General features: G+C 43.1%; 2 protein-coding genes across 3 annotated transcripts in view; one reads left to right on the forward strand and one right to left on the reverse strand.

The window, feature by feature from the left end:
• The window catches only part of LOC135245005 (pro-neuregulin-3, membrane-bound isoform), a 357,506-nt gene that overhangs the window by 9,736 nt on the left and 331,063 nt on the right, over positions 1-16,707 (forward strand). The window lies entirely within an intron of this gene.
• On the reverse strand, positions 1,574-7,408 carry si:ch1073-126c3.2 (uncharacterized protein LOC555816 homolog). Its single transcript, XM_064317750.1, has 6 exons — positions 7,264-7,408; positions 6,248-6,315; positions 5,225-5,333; positions 4,346-4,458; positions 2,398-2,512; positions 1,574-1,889 (listed from the first exon to the last, which is right to left on the reverse strand). The coding sequence occupies exons 1-6, from the start codon at positions 7,307-7,309 to the stop codon at positions 1,714-1,716; spliced, it is 627 nt and encodes a 208-aa protein (XP_064173820.1). The 5' UTR covers positions 7,310-7,408; the 3' UTR covers positions 1,574-1,713.

Here is a 16,707-nt window from a genome sequence, read left to right on the forward strand (position 1 = left end):
GTTTAATTAGCTTTATGCGGTGCTGGCCATTAATTTATTATGACTACCTTTTTTTGTCATGAAAAAGTTACCTTTAGCCTAACATAGGAGGGTCCTTAATTTGACGAATCTGGTCATATTGGTGGAATTTAGTGTAGTTAGGAATGAATGTGCATTTTACTGATTTTTAAGTCAAATGCTGAAATTATCAGGATAAAATGAATTAATTCATGGCTATGTAAGAACATTAAGCCAACTTCTAACACATTATAAGATGATGATGTAATGTAATGATTTCTATTCCTGCTGTTTTATCAATCTAGAACCTTGTGTTAACAGACACCGCATACCCCATTTCTTATCACCCAGTGGTTTGCCTTACTGTCATTGGCCTTCATTCTTTACGGAGCCTGTGAGCTGTGTGATCACTTTATTTCTCATTGTCCGGGTGGGAATTAATAGAGTGTAATCACTTGGTGAAACATGACCAATGTATCATGTTAACTGGGGATAATGGCTGTCACTGAATAAACCTTCCATTGGTAATTGATTATTCCTGTGCCAGGGTCACTGAAGCATTGCTGCAGTTTACTTTGTCAAGGACTTTCTTACAATCATAATTTTGTCGTACTGATTAACTTCAACAAGGCAATGAAATATGATGCAGAGATGGTTCATTTCAATAGGTGAAAGTTAGAGTTTTTCACTGGGTGAGGTGGGGGAGGTTTTGTGTAAAGATGATAAGCTCTTGCAAAACATTTTGCTGCTGAACTTTAGAAAAGGGAACAGATGACCAATTGAAAGATGAATCTGTCAGGGCCAGGCCTACCGGGTGCTTTTCCAAGTTTGAGGAGTTTCTGTACAAATGCGGGGCCTGAAAATAGAATTGGCTTTATTAAATTTGGATGTTTGATTGCTTTGGTGAGTGAAATCCCCTCCCAGTATTAGCAGGGTGATACAGGGATATGTATATAAACAATTAAATTTTGTATGTATCCACGGAAAGTGTGAAAGGTGTTGCTATCACCAAAAAACTGTACTTAACTGTGACTTTTACTCATTAGAATCAGCTATCAAAGGCCACAACATTTAGGCTGCTTCTTGCAGTACATGCAGCCACATTGTTACTATGGCTTTTCAGTAAATACATGCATGCACAGAAAAGACCCCTTGAATTTTTCTTGTCGTCCTTGGAGGTGATTTTGCTGGGGTATATTGTGGGACTTGTTCCCCTGCTATCCAGTGTTATATTCATCATGGCCGAAATACTGTTATTTTTTCATCGTGCTTGTTTTAATGATGCTGGCTTTTATTATGCAGTGGTGTGCTTAAATAAGAGGAGAATAAGACATCTCATGCAGAACGTAAGAACGCAAGAATGCTTAATGACAGGGCCATTCAACCCGTCCAAGCCTGTCGTTTTGCCTACTCTCTAGAGAACGTCCAGCACTGTGTCGAACCTTGTCTTGAGAAAAACTCATCTGAGACGTAAGCATATTTGACTATTAGAATAGACTATTGGGCCTGCCAAGGTTTACAAGTTTACCGGCTGTGTAGAGAGTATTTGCATTAAGTTGCAGGTAGTAGTACATGGTGCAGTAGAGGTATTTTAATGTAGAAATGAGTGAAGAACACAAGCCCATTGTTAAGATAAGAGGCGTGGCACTGGGGAAGTCCCTCTGTGAGTTAGCCGCTCTCCCGGCTACAGCAGCTGGGGTCTGTACGGCGGCGTGCTCATCCACAGACCAGACACACGTGCCTCGGGTGCCCCTGGATGCCACTGCTCTGGAGCTCTGACAAAAAGGTCTGAGTGACTTCTTTCTCCAAGTTGCCCTGACTCTTGGTTTTCAGGCAGTCCTGGCCCTTGGGAAAGTAGGCGGTCTTGGCTCCAGAAATTTGAACGGTGGCCCCTGTGGAGACACGGCTTATTAGACGACTGTTTATAGTTCATATTAAACTGGACTATTCTGGAATCCAAAATCAAAGGAGCGAGGACTTCCCATCAAGGTTCAGTCCTCGCCCGAAAAAGGCCAGATCACTAGAGAATGAAGAAATGCGTGATCACCCTTTGCTCCAGGAATGACATGCTGACTTAAATGGCTGCTCTATTTTTACCCACTTTTCAGGAAATTATCTGAGCTGGAGTGCAGTATGAAGTCTCTGGGCATGCGCCCAGGGATGTCCTGGATGCATTAAAGGATTTGCATTACAGTGATAACTGAATCCGGGCCACAGCTTTTTGGCAAGAGCTGAATTGTTATAGACAGCCAATGTTATGTCACCGTTATAGACAGCCAATCAGAGGAGGTACTCACTATTACAGACACACAATCAGAGGAGGTACTCACTGTTACAGACAGCCAATCAGAGTAGCTACGTACTTACTGTTACTGGCAGCCAATCAGAGGAGGTACTCACTGTCACAGACAGCCAGTCTGTTCCCTCCGATGTATTGTGTGGACCAGCTGGACTGGTTCCCTGCTTTGCACTCCTCAAACAGCCGGCTCCTCCTGAGGAATGCGAAGTCATGCCCCTACAGGTCCCCAGAAGGGCAGGAATCACTGACCAATCACACTGCCACTCGCCACCACACAGTTTAACTGGAGTTTAACCGAGGACTGCCTTCATATACATTTGAATTAAATGCGTATTTAAAAAATATTATTTCAGTGTTTCTGATTGATCTTGCATTGAAGGATATTTTTCATTAAAATAAATGGTGATTTTCCAGTTTTACAATCAGAGGTATGGGGATATTTAGACATGAACAAAATACCCACATACCTTTGATTGTAAAACTAGAAAACTCCAAAAATCATTACTTTATATTACATTTATTTGGCAGACGCTTTTATCCAAAGCGAAGTACAAAAAGTGCATTTCATGGTCATGGACAACTACAAAACACAGGTTCAATAAGATACAATACTTATTTTGTACAGCTATTTCTAGCCAAGAACACAGTTTAGTTCACACAGTGAACACTATTCTAAATCATCTAGTACACCAACGTTTTGCATCTTTAACCTTAACTATTTCCTCCATTTGTATGTATCAGGTTAATGTCATATAGTGCAAGTGTGTAGGATTGAGTTTTATGTTTTCTTTGGAAATGTATGTGTGAATTCCATACTGCTGAAAAACATGTAGTTTATTCTTGGATGGAAAATAGGACTGTAGGGGGCACTGTTGTGCCAGGAAAGCTGGCAGACTCTGTGGTGAGGTGAAACACTGAAGGCATGACAAACTGTTTGATGCTGGATTTTTAACTGGCTCTCACTTAGGAAAATTGTTTACTGAAAATGTTTATGGATGCATTTTAACAGCATTTTAAACCCAAAAGTATTTTGTATATTTGGGTATATTTCTGGTATTTATGTTTGTCATTTATGGTTAATTTACCTCTATTCCTTCTCCTGATCCATCCTCCAATTATGTCCAGCTAAGCAAGCAAGAGTTTAGATCAGTTTGAAGATGTTGGTTAGTGTGAGGTTGTAGATGATTGTGTGAAGGTGTTTGTCAGTGTGAGGTTGTTGGTGATTGTGAGAGGGTGTAGGTCAGTGTGAGATTGTAGATGTTTCTGTGAGGGTGTAGGTCAGTGTGAGGTTGTATGCGATTGTGTGAAGTTGTTGGTCAGTGTGAGGTTATAGGTGAGTTTATGAAGGGTTAGATCAGTTTGAGGGTTTAAGTCAGTGTATGGGGATGTAGGTTAGTCTGAGGCCGTAGTTTGGTTTGGTGGTGTAGGCTGGTGTTGTGGTGTAGGCAGGTGTGAGGGCATAGTTTGGTTTGGTGGTGTAGACAGGTGTGAGGGCGTAGTTTGGTTTGGTGGTGTAGACTGGTGTTGTGGTGTAGGCAGGTGTGAGGGCATAGTTTGGTTTGGTGGCGTAGGCAGGTGTGAGGGCGTAGTTTGGTTTGTTGGTGTAGGCAGGTGTGAGGGCGTAGTTTGGTTTGTTGGTGTAGGCAGGTGTGAGGGTGTAGTTTGGTTTGTTGGTGTAGGCAGGTGTGAGGGCGTGGTTTGGTTTGTTGGTGTAGGCAGGTGTGAGGGCGTAGTTTGGTTTGTTGGTGTAGGCAGGTGTGAGGGTGTAGTTTGGTTTGTTGGTGTAGGCAGGTGTGAGGGCGTAGTTTGGTTTGTTGGTGTAGGCAGGTGTGAGGGCGTAGTTTGGTTTGTTGGTGTAGGCAGGTGTGAGGGCGTGGTTTGGTTTGTTGGTGTAGGCAGGTGTGAGGACGTAGTTTGGTTTGTTGGTGTAGGCAGGTGTGAGGGTGTAGTTTGGTTTGTTGGTGTAGGCAGGTGTGAGGGCGTAGTTTGGTTTGTTGGTGTAGGCAGGTGTGAGGGTGTAGGTCAGCATGAGGGTACAGACGTGTGTACCTCGTTGCACATGGGCTTGCAGTAGCGTGCGTCTCCCACGGTGGCACACACCAGGCCTCCTTTACTGTGAGCCATGGGGGTGCGGCAACTTTTGGGAGGGGCCTCTGCACACACTGGCAGCAAGAATACGGTGTTCAACACACACACGCACACACATACATGTACGCACATACACACATACACACGCACACACATACATGTGCGCACATGCACACACACATACACACGCACACGCACACACATACATGTACGCACATACACACATACACACGCACACACATACATGTGCGCACATGCACACACACATACACACGCACACGCACACACATACACACGCACACACGCACACACATATATGTACGCACATGCACGCACATACACACAAATGCACACATATATGCACGCACGCGCACACACGCACTTAAGATGCTTAAAACGCACACATTGCAAAACACACACACACATCTTAACACTTAAGATACTCATCACATAATTTGTTTCACATACATTTTCTAATGCTTGGAATGCTGAACACATTCACTGCTGAGCATTAATTTCCCAGCATTTAAGATGCTCAACCCACACACTGCTGAGCACACCCTTACCAACACTTAAGATGCCCGACAGTCACAAAGCTCTACACACAGCCTGAGCATTCACACTCCTCTATACTCAGGCAGATTTTGTGTGTCCGTGTCCCTGTCTGTCTCTATCTCTATCTCTATCTCTGTCTCTGTCCGTGTTTCTGGCCGTGTCCATGTCTCTGTCCGTCTCTGTCTCTGTCTCTGTGTCCGTGTCCCTGTCTGTCTCTGTGTCTGTGTTTGTCTCCGTCTCCGTCCATGTGGAAATGATGGTGTATAATGGCGGTATGATCCTTGCCTGTTTTATGGCGTTTCTCCAGTACACTGGTAGCTGTTTTCAAGGAGTCCATCACTGAGGCAATCTCCTGATCTGTCAAGTTTTTTTTCGATATGCAATCCAGCGTTTCCTAGTGACAAAGTTTACCCTCTCAACAGCTTGGTAGCACATTTATGGTTCTCACTGCAGTCATTTCTAGTTAAGCCATGGATTCACATATGAGAAGGTTTACAAGCTTGATCATTTTCAAATTCCGGTCTGTAGCATTTGCTTTTTCTTGCACTTGTTTTCTTTACATTTTCTTTTGAAATTAAACATTAGATTAGACCTCACTTAAAGCATCATCAACCCATTAAGCTCATACATTCCACTGTTTTAAAAATTGTATATAAGCATGTTTCTGTAGCATTTAATGTTGTGATGTTTTAAGTCGCAACCAATGAAACTTCCACTCATTCAGCGATAAATGTATTCCAAAGAAATCTGAGTGAAATCCTTGGCAAGTGAATCAGAAGTCTCATTACCCACTAAAGCAGAAAAGTAGTATTAAAAGCTTTTCAAATTTATGGATCAGAAAATGTCTGTCCTAGATGTGGAACTGATTGTAAAATCTTTTTGCTTAGTAATTCAGCTTGGAAAATACCCTCAAAGGACCTACTATGTTGCCTTCATCTGTGCTTTATGGTATTGGAAAATAGTTAGTGCTCAAATTAATTGAGGAATTACACCATTCCTATTTGAGCACTGATAAGTAAGCTTGTTCTCTACTGTAAATGTAGATAACATCAATCAGTAATGGGGCAATGATAAGGATTTTCCTGTTTAACTTAGTTACTGTTAGTTTTTTTCTGAGTGGCAGTGGTTTATCTGATTTTGTTCTGATTAACAGCAATGCTGTAAGCCCGCCGTACACATGTGCTACAGTGCACTAGCGATGGGAAGCGTTAGCTGAGGGCCTCAGTAGCGCTCACGGATGAGCTTTTGCGGTTGGCTGGTTAGCAGGTTATGCGCTGTGGAGAAGGGGAGAGCGCGCGCGGCTGGTACCTTCAGCATGGACTCAGCGGAGCAGCTGGAGTTGGTAGCTCCCTGCGCGGGCACGTGCGACAGGAAAACTGCAACGCAAACAGAGTGCGGTCGTCACAGTGTGCCTCGCCTGGTCTGTCAGAATTTTCTCTGCCCTTTCGTGTAGCTGCTATTAACGTGTGATGGACAGGGTGTCAGGAGTGTGTATTTGCCCCCCTCCCAACCCTGTTTTCCTCCTGTGTTGAGAGACGCTCTGTGAGGAATCCAGGTCACTGAAGATAGACTACCATGTTTGTCCCAGAGCTTTAACACCGATACATTCGCAGTGGCAAAATCATTTCCCATATTCTTAGAGCACTTTGGAACTATTGAGGGTGTTTCTGTGTGTTGAGATCAGGTCTTGAAAACTGTTTTCCAATTCATGTTTAAATCTAAGTGTAAAGTTGGCGAAGCAACACTATAATGGACAACTAATTCAAAATTCAAAATGTTTTAATTAAAAATCTCACAGAGCTTCTCCACCCTAGCTCCCCAGTGGTGGAACGAACTCCCGTTCTTCTCCGAACCTCCCCCTCACTACCCATATTTCGCCGTGGCCTGAAGACTCATCTCACAGACTATACCTAGAATAACCACCACCACGCTGTATATTTCACTCTAAATCCCCCCCCCCCTTTTCATGACACTTGTTACATGTTGCCCCATCCCAGCACTTTTTGGTATTTTGTATTTGTCCTAATACTATAGCTTATTCTTCTGCCTAGTTGGCTTTGCAGAGGTTAGGTCTGAATAGTGTTCACTGCGTGAACTAAACTGTGTTCTTGGCTAGAAATAGCTGTACAAAATAAGTATTGTATCTTACTGAACCTGTGTTTAGTAGTTGTCTATGACCATGAAATGCACTTTTTGTACGTCTCTTTGGATAAAGGCGTCTGCCAAATACATGTAATGTAATGTAAAAGTGATTTGCTTCCAGATTCATAAGGTTGTATAATTGCGCACACGTTGCATACGCAGTAATAAAGCAGTATACTTACACAGCGGCAGCGCTAAACATAAGAGCCTCAGGATTGTCGGCTTCATTTTTACGGCGTTCTGCTTCCTTACTAACCTGGCTGTGACGGCTCTGTCTAGTGGTCTTATTTATATTGTGTGTGTGTGTGTGTGTGTGTGTGTGTGTGTGTGTGCGCGCGCGCGCATTATAAATGTGTGTCCTGTTGGCTGTGGGATTTCTGAAGCCAGTTTACTGGAATTTATCTTGGTGCAGAGTTCGTGCGGGAAACCATTGCAGCAGGGGTTAAGCAGTTACGACACCACAGGGCTGAACAAACACTGCCAACAGAATGCAGAGTTTGAAATTCTCTTTTTCATTCACTGTCATTTCCAGCTGTTTATCAACATTTACTGATCAGTGAATTTACTGGTCCTGCATGTTCAATCATATTTGGGGAGTTTTTTTTTTTCTTCCCCCTCTTGGGTTTTTTAAAAATGTTAGTTGCTCCCCTTTTGCGGGTTCAGGCCTGGCTTTTACCCAGTTCTCCTTTCTGCTTCCTCTGTAAAGCATCTGTGACAGCGTCTGTGTAGAAAACGCTGTACAAATAAAATTGAATTGAATCAAACATTTTATCCTCTTTCTATCCCCCTTTCGTTTAATGAGTGTAGACTGCACTCCCTGGCCACTTCTCTGGCTGTGTCCTAGATGAAGCTGAAGGTAATGGAGGCAGAGAAGCATTATTTCTTTCAACAATGGCTTGGATCTTTCTTATTATTTTTCCATTATTTTATATTTTCGCATCGCTAATGTAGTCTGTAAGACCAGGATGAAGAAAATTCAATTTAAAATGAAAATGGGGGAAATCACCCCAGCAGAAGGTGGTACATTGGCCTGTAAATCTCTTTTTTTTGGGCAGCTGTACAAAGGCAACATTGATTTACTCTGAGGGACAGCAGTGGCACATTCATTGTCCTGTGTGTCTTTAGAGGGCCAAGCTTGCTGCTTTTTTGTGACTAATCCCCACCAAGCACATGACCTGTAGGGAGCTAGGCCTATGTGCCGGTCATTTCATGAGAAGTATTGCCTGCTTTTACCTGGGCTGAGAGATAAAGTGCTGGCATAGCAGAATTAATACTGGTATAGTAGGTTTTCAACTCCATATTGCTCTATTTCTCTGTGATCGCCTGTCTGGTTTTATTTGTTGGTTTGTTTATAATATGCTTCCTGTTTTGAGGCATTTTGGGATTGTGGTGGTGTGTAGCCTAATGGAAGGGGGGTGTGGCTAGCAAAGGGTTAAGCAACTTGCACATCCATATCTCTTCCCTTTTCACTTGGCACTCTGATGATGCATTCATTTTCTTTACTTTTTCTTACTTTTGTGTTTATGTGAAGTTAGTTATTTCTGATGCGTGCAGATACGGCGATCGTGTGATGTTGTAGAATAATTGTTTAATCGCTCTGCGTATCAGTGCTATGTATCTGGTGCACGTGGGTGCAGTTTCTGTGTTAGCCACTCATGCTGCGGACGGCCCCTTTTGCCCTTGGCACTGTGATGAGCTAGGTGGAGAAGTTGCTTATGCTTTTATGACCATTGAATTTTCCCTCTTGTCAAGTACACTCTTATGCAGATGGCATCCAACAGACACAGATGCAGCTACGTTGCCTTTTCATTTAGAACTACATGACGCAGAGTGAAGACCAAACAAACCCGGTCACACTGGCATCGCTGGCAGAGGGGAGGGCAGCGGTCACTGCGGTCACAGCCTCCTTGTGTTCCCTCTGGAAAGTGTCCCTCTGAACTCCAGACCAGTCAGGAGAACTCCGTAAACGATCAGTACCGAATCTGGCCGTCCTCAGGGGGAAATAGGCCGCACGACCGCAAGGTGCGAATGTGTTCTTCTGAGCTCATTTCCCCGGTGCACGGTGCTTTCTTTAGCCATGATAATGCAGCGAGGTGTGTGTGAGATTTCCGACAGCGCTCTCTGAGGGACAGAATGTCCTCTTAGCTGTCAGAGCCGTGGACTGCGGAGGACGGCCATGCGCTGTCAGGGGGGACCTGTTCAGTAGCGCAAAAAAAAGAGAATGAGAGCCTTAATTATTCATCATAAATTGCATTTATTATGGATGACTGAAAAGCAAGGGGGAAAGACATATTAAATGAATAATTTAGATCTTTTTGGAAAATAAATTGAGTTCATTAAACACCAGTTTAATTGGAAAAGACACAAAGTTTGAAAATTAAATGCTCAGTGTTCCAAAATGAATGAATCCCTGCCAAGCACTTGTCATCAATAGCTCTAGTTAAGTGACCGGTTACATAATAAACCCTGTAATCTATAGCTTTTTGAAAAATGATGTCCATTTAACCTGTAGTCTGTAATTTTTGGTAATTAAATGTACATCACTACTTCTCTAAATTAATTTAAATATTGGCTGTGTAAATCTCAGTTTCTGTAATCGCATATTTATTGATGGTGTTTTATAGCAGAAGGGCAGATGGTATGCAGTCCTCAGTTCTGTTAAGGGTCCTAAAAGGAGTGATTGCAGTGTTTCCTAAGTGTCAAAATGTGGAGTGTGTAGTTTAAAAAGAATACACCAAAGTTCACTAAACCTGAAAAAAGGGTTAGGAATGAATCTGTGATAACGAGCCTCATCTCCTCGCCTTCTTTGCAGTTTATTTCCTTTGGCTGCGTTTTTGGCCTTGTTGGAAAGTGATGTCACCCGTCCTGTCATGTTAGATTAGGGCTCACGCTCATCTATAATGAATGGTCCATCTGCGGCGGCGGTGATGGGTGTAGGAAGCAGCCGCCGGCCGCCTCGAACCTGCCACGCTGAGTGCTGTGCTCCGCTCGCACCCAGAGGAGCCGGTGCCGGCGCTGCCGAACTTTTAACTGGGTGCAGTGTGCGCTTCTGCTCTCTGATTGGACAGAAGCTGGAACGCTGCTGGAGGGTGGAATAGGCTGAGCTGATTATCCCCTTCACCCACTGTCCTCCAATGGCTGCAAGGCCTTCAGAGCCATGGACGGCAGCCTGCCGCAGGAATTACCATCGAGTTTCATGGGGAAATGGGGATGTTCTGTCTGTCGAGTCGTTGTCTTGTCGAAAATGGAAAAGGGGGCTGGGGTGGGGGGTGCTCGAGGGTGCTCAGTCGAGAGTTGTCCTGCTGACTCCCACTCAGCAAGATTTGGGTTACTTTGCCATAGAGTTTAAAGACCTTAATCCTAGCGGCACAAGTTGTTTCAAACATGTAGCCAGGGTTAAAGTTTAGAGTGAAAACTAAAATTAAACCATTTTCACCATGTAACCTTATCAAGTTCAAATGACCTTCCACTCCATAGTTGTTGTCTGGAATCAATAACCTTTTAATAGATTTATGCCATATTACTTGGGTGAGAAACTTAAAGGCACAGCAGAGTAATGCTTATTTTATTCGGTAATGAGTATTATCTCAAGTACCTCTATTTAGCTAAACAAGTCTTTTCAGGCAAACCATGAAAGAAAGTTCATCACTGCAATTCATTAATCAGAAAACATTTTCTTGTATGAAAGCACTTTCAATTTGTAAATTGCTGCAGCATATCACCGCAGCTGCAGTGTTTTAATTGCAATTAATTTGCGAGACTTTGTTGCAAATTATTGCAGTTTAAATCATTACTCTTTCATGGAAATCCTCTTTTGGTAAGTATAGGGAGATAAGCCATTAGAAGGCAAATTTCCTCATCGTGCTCTTCAGGAAAATTCGCTGAGATTGTGACAAAAGCAGCTTTAAGTTGGCTTTGCATAATTAAACACGAGAAGCCCAACAAGCCATGTGATCTGAAAGGCTTGTCTGTCTCATGTTATATGTACACAAGTTAAGTACTTTGGGAGAAAACGTTGATTTGCATCTTTAAGCAGCTGTGAAAGGATTTTGCGTTGTGCACAGGAAGCGAACAGACTGCTCTCCCACGCTTCTGCTGCTCTGTCGCACGCAGTACCGCAGTACCGTACCCAATCGTTTTCACATTTGTGTTAACTGCGCGTTCGTGGGGCTGTGTGTCTTTCTGCATGCGTACGTATGCGTGGTCTGTGTGGGGTGTTATTGGAGGCGGCTGGGCCTGTACAGTGAGTGGGCTAGTGTGAGTGCGGTCGGGCTTGGGGGTGTGTGGGTGTGTGGGTGTGTGTGCATGTGTGTGTGCGGGCGTGCGTACATTCTGGTTTAGTGTGTGTAGAACAGGTCTGTCTTGTAAGAAGCTCCCATTCTTAGAGGGGGAGATATTCATCAGAATTACTGCTGACCTCTAATTCTTGACAGTAACACAGACGCTTGCAGGAGAAATCAATTACAGAGCCGTTTTACACTCTTAAAAGCACTTATATTCTGCGCACACAATCTCTCCTTCCAGTTCAGTTGAAGGACAAGGTCAGTTTAAAGTTTAGCTGGTTTCAGATAGACTTCATTTGCTTAAAGATCAGTAAAAATTCAATCCGAAATACGAGCAGATTTGGTGTGGGTTTCCCAGTCTGAATCCCTCAATGCATACTGAACTCCTCCGTACATACTGGGCCTCTCAACCTTCAGCTGTGCAGCGAAGCACTGAAGCACATAGGTTGTAATAATGAAAGAGAGGTCACATAAAACCCCACATACTCCATTTTACATCTAATGGGCGTGTGAGTTATGGCTTTAATTCCGGCCTTTGTGAGGCTGCAAATGAACCATTTGAATAAAAGTGCGTCGAGCAGTGAAAGCGCCAGGGCTAGTATAAAGCGTCACACCGTGTCACACCGCTCCTCCTGCCTGAGAAGATGGGGCGGCTTGTGCTTTAAGGCATTTGCTTAAAGCACATTCTTCACTCCTGTTTGCTCAGAGTAGCAATGTCATTATGTGTTAGTTTTAAGCTGAGAACGACACTGACGGCAAATAGGGTGGTAACAATTCAGCTTTATTGCCTCTTCAGGGCTCTGGGATAATGTTTTTTTTTCTAGTTTTTATGGCCTTTGGAGAATGTCCATCATGGAGTGCTGCGTGACAACCTGATGCTACATTGCATGATGATGCTATACAAAATCAAGATTGAGAGTTGGCGGGCACAGTGTGGGGTAGCGTTGGTCTTGGGTTCCGCTCTCTCTTTGGGGCTGTGCCACCATCGGTCCTGGAGTGCTGCGGGGCCAGCTGGTGTTTGTTTTCATCTTAAAATCAGCAGCCATTTTGGGCACAAAAGCCCAGCTTGAGGCCAATGATCATTTAAGTACTGGGTGACAACATTAACCAGCAGACACTGCAGCTGTCTGCTGCTCGGCTTGTGGAACCCTGGTGTTCAGTCTCATTTGCATCGCATTTATGCTTTCAGCATTTGCTCTGATCCAGAGCAACTTGCAAGTAAATGTGTCTAACAAGTTTTGTGTGACTGAGAATGATGGTTCATTAGTTTTATGGTCTTTTGACACATTTGAAGTTAGAATTTTACTGTGTGCCCTAGTCTTTCTTTGCCCCAGGCCAGCCTTGTTCTCTATTAAATATTGCTGAAATGGTTATTGCATATGCTTATTGCACAAAGTGCTTTGAACGGGTTGCATGCGTTCATATTGTTGCCTGAGACTGATGTATTTAAGGTTCTGCACTCAGTGTGATCGCGGTGTACAATATAATTTGTCTTGTTTTGCCTGCATACAGTACACAATTCTGCACTGTGCCCTATTGGAAGCTTCTGTAAAAAATAACTTGCATACCAACACACTTGTGCCTGCTACCCGATGAGCCATTTCAAAGCACATATTTCTGTCATCATTGGGTTTGTTTGTAATTATTTACACATAATAGTATCAAATCCAATGGCATTTCATATTGTGCTCGTTGAGCACTTTGCTTAACGTATTTTTTATGAATACATTATCTACCCACAGTGAGTCATACCAGCATCTGCTTTCGTCTCAACAAAATTATTAACTTTGTGCTGTCTGTGACAATGGTTTGCAAATACCTTGCAGCAGACATTGGCTGTGTATTAATCTTCATGAAGTTTGTTAGCAGATAAGTTAAAAAAAACTACCCCTCTGTGTTAAATTATGTTCTCCTTGATTTATGGCCACTGTTACTAAAACTGTATAAAGGCCATTCGTCTTTTTTTAATGAATTGATTTCTTGTGCCAGGTCCACTTGAGTGCAGCTCACAGGTAAATATAATGATGAAAACCATGGCTACATGACAAGTAAATATCGCAATCAAGAAAATATCACAATCAAGCTTCCTATACTCCTGACAAGGTAGTACTTGCATGTTGTTTATTGCTGTTTGTGTTCTTTTGACTGCATTATTAAGTTTCCATGGACATCCACCTGTTCATATAGCCAAATTACAGACTGCATTCCTTTGGAATAGCACTTTAGTTTCAAGATTAATTTCTTAGATTCGTTTCTAAGATTAATATGGGTTTAGCTGTAACTTTAGTTGCATCATGCTGATGTCAGCATTGTGGTATGAATACAGATTTTAGGATGTGTGTTTTTACAGCACATATGCTTTATATGTTTGCGTATATTGATTTTATTTAGTTTTTTTACTTTGGTATTTGTCGCACGCCGGTGTGACACCACTGGGAGGGAGATGCGGCATTTCCATTGGTTGCGAGAACGCACCCGACCAACACAAAATCAAATAAACATCTTCACCCTTCCCCTTCACAGGTTCCGGGCGAAAACAATAAAATAAAACAACAAACTAAAATAATTAATTCAGAAGAAAGCGAAACTGAGCGGCAGCCTTTGGGCTCATCGTTCATAGCTGCCCCGCTTTTCAGCTGACCAGCTCCTCCAGCTTTTCAGCAGCGGGTTTACTTTCTTGTCGTGAGGGGCCAAACAAAACTGAAACTAAACGAAACTCAAAATCTCTCAGTGTGTGCTCCTGGCCTCAGCCCCGAACTGTGGAGTGGAACTCACCTTTAAGCACCTGGGCTGATTAGTTGGCGCAACCCAGGTGCGTGTGCTCTCTCCACCAGCCGGTACAGCCGAGACCAACCCGCTTCTCCGGCGCCGAAATGCCACAGTATTGTTTTGTAGAGATACGTTTTTACAGCCTGTAGAATTTTCTGGAAGATGCATTCTTTATTTTAACATTTATAATCCAGTTAGCAAGATGAAAGTAGCAGAAGAATTTCCTGAGAAGTCCGAAAACAGGGTTAGAATGAAGATGACGACCAACAGAGGAAAAACGCAATGCCAGCCAGGAAAGTGAAAACCCTCAGCCCCACTGTTTAACAAACTTAAGATCCTTTCCGTATTTAGCAGACTCATGTACAACACATACACTCTCCAGATTTCTTCCCCTTGCCTTGTAAACATGTTTTTCAGCTGAATTCTCAGGTACACACTTCCAACACTAGAAATGCAAACATCCTCCACATCCCCATGTTCCGCACTACATTACTTTACAGGCATTTAGCAGACACTCTTATCCAGAGTGACTTGCATAATATTTTTCATATAAAATGTATTTTTTATTTTTTTTATTTTATTACATTGCATCCATTTATACAGCTGGATATATACTGATGCAATACCGGTTAAGCTCAAGGGTACAATGGCAGTGTCCAACCTGGGAATCGAACATGTGACCTTTAGGTTACAAGACATTGATATAATAAAAAAGGGGTAAAAAAGAACCACCAAATGAAAAAAATTAACAAATTATAGCCAATGCTGGTCAAATATAAACAGTAAAAATCTTAAGGATTACAAAAAAACATTGAGAGATTAAGGGACTCATTTTGTCCATTAGGTTCCATACTGCGTCCAAAATTCCTCTCTGCGGAACAATTTCTGCACAATGGCTCCAGAATAATGTTGCGTAGTTGCATAGTCCAAGTTTTTAGTGCGAATTGGGGTGTTGTGTTCTGCAATTCTTAGTTTGAGGGCTCTCTTGGTCTGACCTATGTAGATTTTAGAGCATATGGATTAAAACGCGTATCTTACATGGGTAGTGTTGCAGTTAATTAAATCTTTTATTTTGTATTCTTTGCCCGAATGGGAATGTTGGAAAACCTTGACATCGCTGCAGTTCAGTTCAGACTGGTCCAGCTCGGCTCAGCTCGGCTCAGCTCGGCTTCTTCACGTCGTGCTCTTATACCCAGTTCTCTGTCCTGGGTTGTCTGGGTGTCTGTGAGCTGGGCTGTATTTAATGGGCTTCCGTGTAATGGAATAAATCATTTCCTATTTAACTTCTGATTGTAAAGTTGAGTAACATTTACTTAATAAGCGAAGTTATATATCACGTGCTGCTTGTACGAGCGATTGCGAGTCGCATCAAGCAGGGAAATGCAACGATCTGTAAGTACCACCATCTCTATGCGCGTCACAAAGTCGCACTCCCCAGCACTTTGTAAATGTAAAGACCTAAACGGACGCAGACCACTGTGGTCGCGCTCCGAGTCAGCACTTTAGCTAACGATGGCAGTTTTAAATTATGTGTGTTGACACGGCAGCTGGGGTGGGTGGGCAGAAGGCAGCTGGCCCTGTCTGCCAGCCTGAAGACTTTGCACCGGCTCCCGAGTCAGGACTGAGAGCTGGAGCAGTCGATGTCTTTGTGCGTTGTGGCCGAACGGGCGATCAGATGATCTGTCATTGCAGTTGAACGTGCTGGTGTACTGCTGCATTATGTATGACTGAACGCACTTCTTGTGCATATTATTTTAACAGCTGCATTAGTCAACAGTGCTGAAAATGTTCCTGCAATAGCTGCTTTCTGCTAAATCCAGTGTTGAGGGTTTAGAAAGTAAAGTAAAGGTGGTGTTCTCTATATGACCTCTGCAGTGCTCGTCTTGCCAGTAAAAAAATCAATGTGGGAATGGAAGTTAGGAGCATGAAAAATTACATTAGAACAGCTTAAAGAAAACATATGGAAGAGGAAATTGCAGTGTAATTTAAAAATTGAAATTTGCCTGGAGGGGCAAGAGTGAACTAGTGGGGGGTAGCATATGATGGGGGGCAGGGATGGGTTGAGACGGAAGGAAAAGCGAGAAATCAGAAAACTCTTTCGTGTGAATGTGTGGGAGACAGAGAAGTCTTATTTCCCTCTGATGTTTGCAGTGACACAGTATTGCACCCAATTTGCTGAGACACAAAATGGCTAGTTTTGGATCACTGAGGGAAAGCATGTCAGTGTTCAATGTTATATCCTTTAAATTTGCTGAAAAATTAAATGATATGCATATGTTTGTACATACTGTATGCTGTGTGGTTATAAATTACAGGGAGTCAGTGTGGTTAAGTGTAGTGGAGCGAGTCAGTGTGGTTAAGCACAGTGCAGGGAGTCAGTGTGGTTAAGCACAATGCAGGGAGTCAGTGTGGTTAAGTGTAGTGCAGGGAGTCAGTGTGGTTAAGTGTAGTGCAGGGAGTCAGTGTGGTTAAGTGCAGTGCAGGGAGTCAGTGTGGTTAAGCACAGTGCAGGGAGTCAGTGTGGTTAAGCACAGTGCAGGGAGTCAGTGTGGTTAAGTGTAGTGCAGGGAGTCA

The sequence above is a fragment of the Anguilla rostrata genome, chromosome 18 (assembly GCF_018555375.3).
Source record: "Anguilla rostrata isolate EN2019 chromosome 18, ASM1855537v3, whole genome shotgun sequence".
Classification (NCBI taxonomy): domain Eukaryota; kingdom Metazoa; phylum Chordata; class Actinopteri; order Anguilliformes; family Anguillidae; genus Anguilla; species Anguilla rostrata.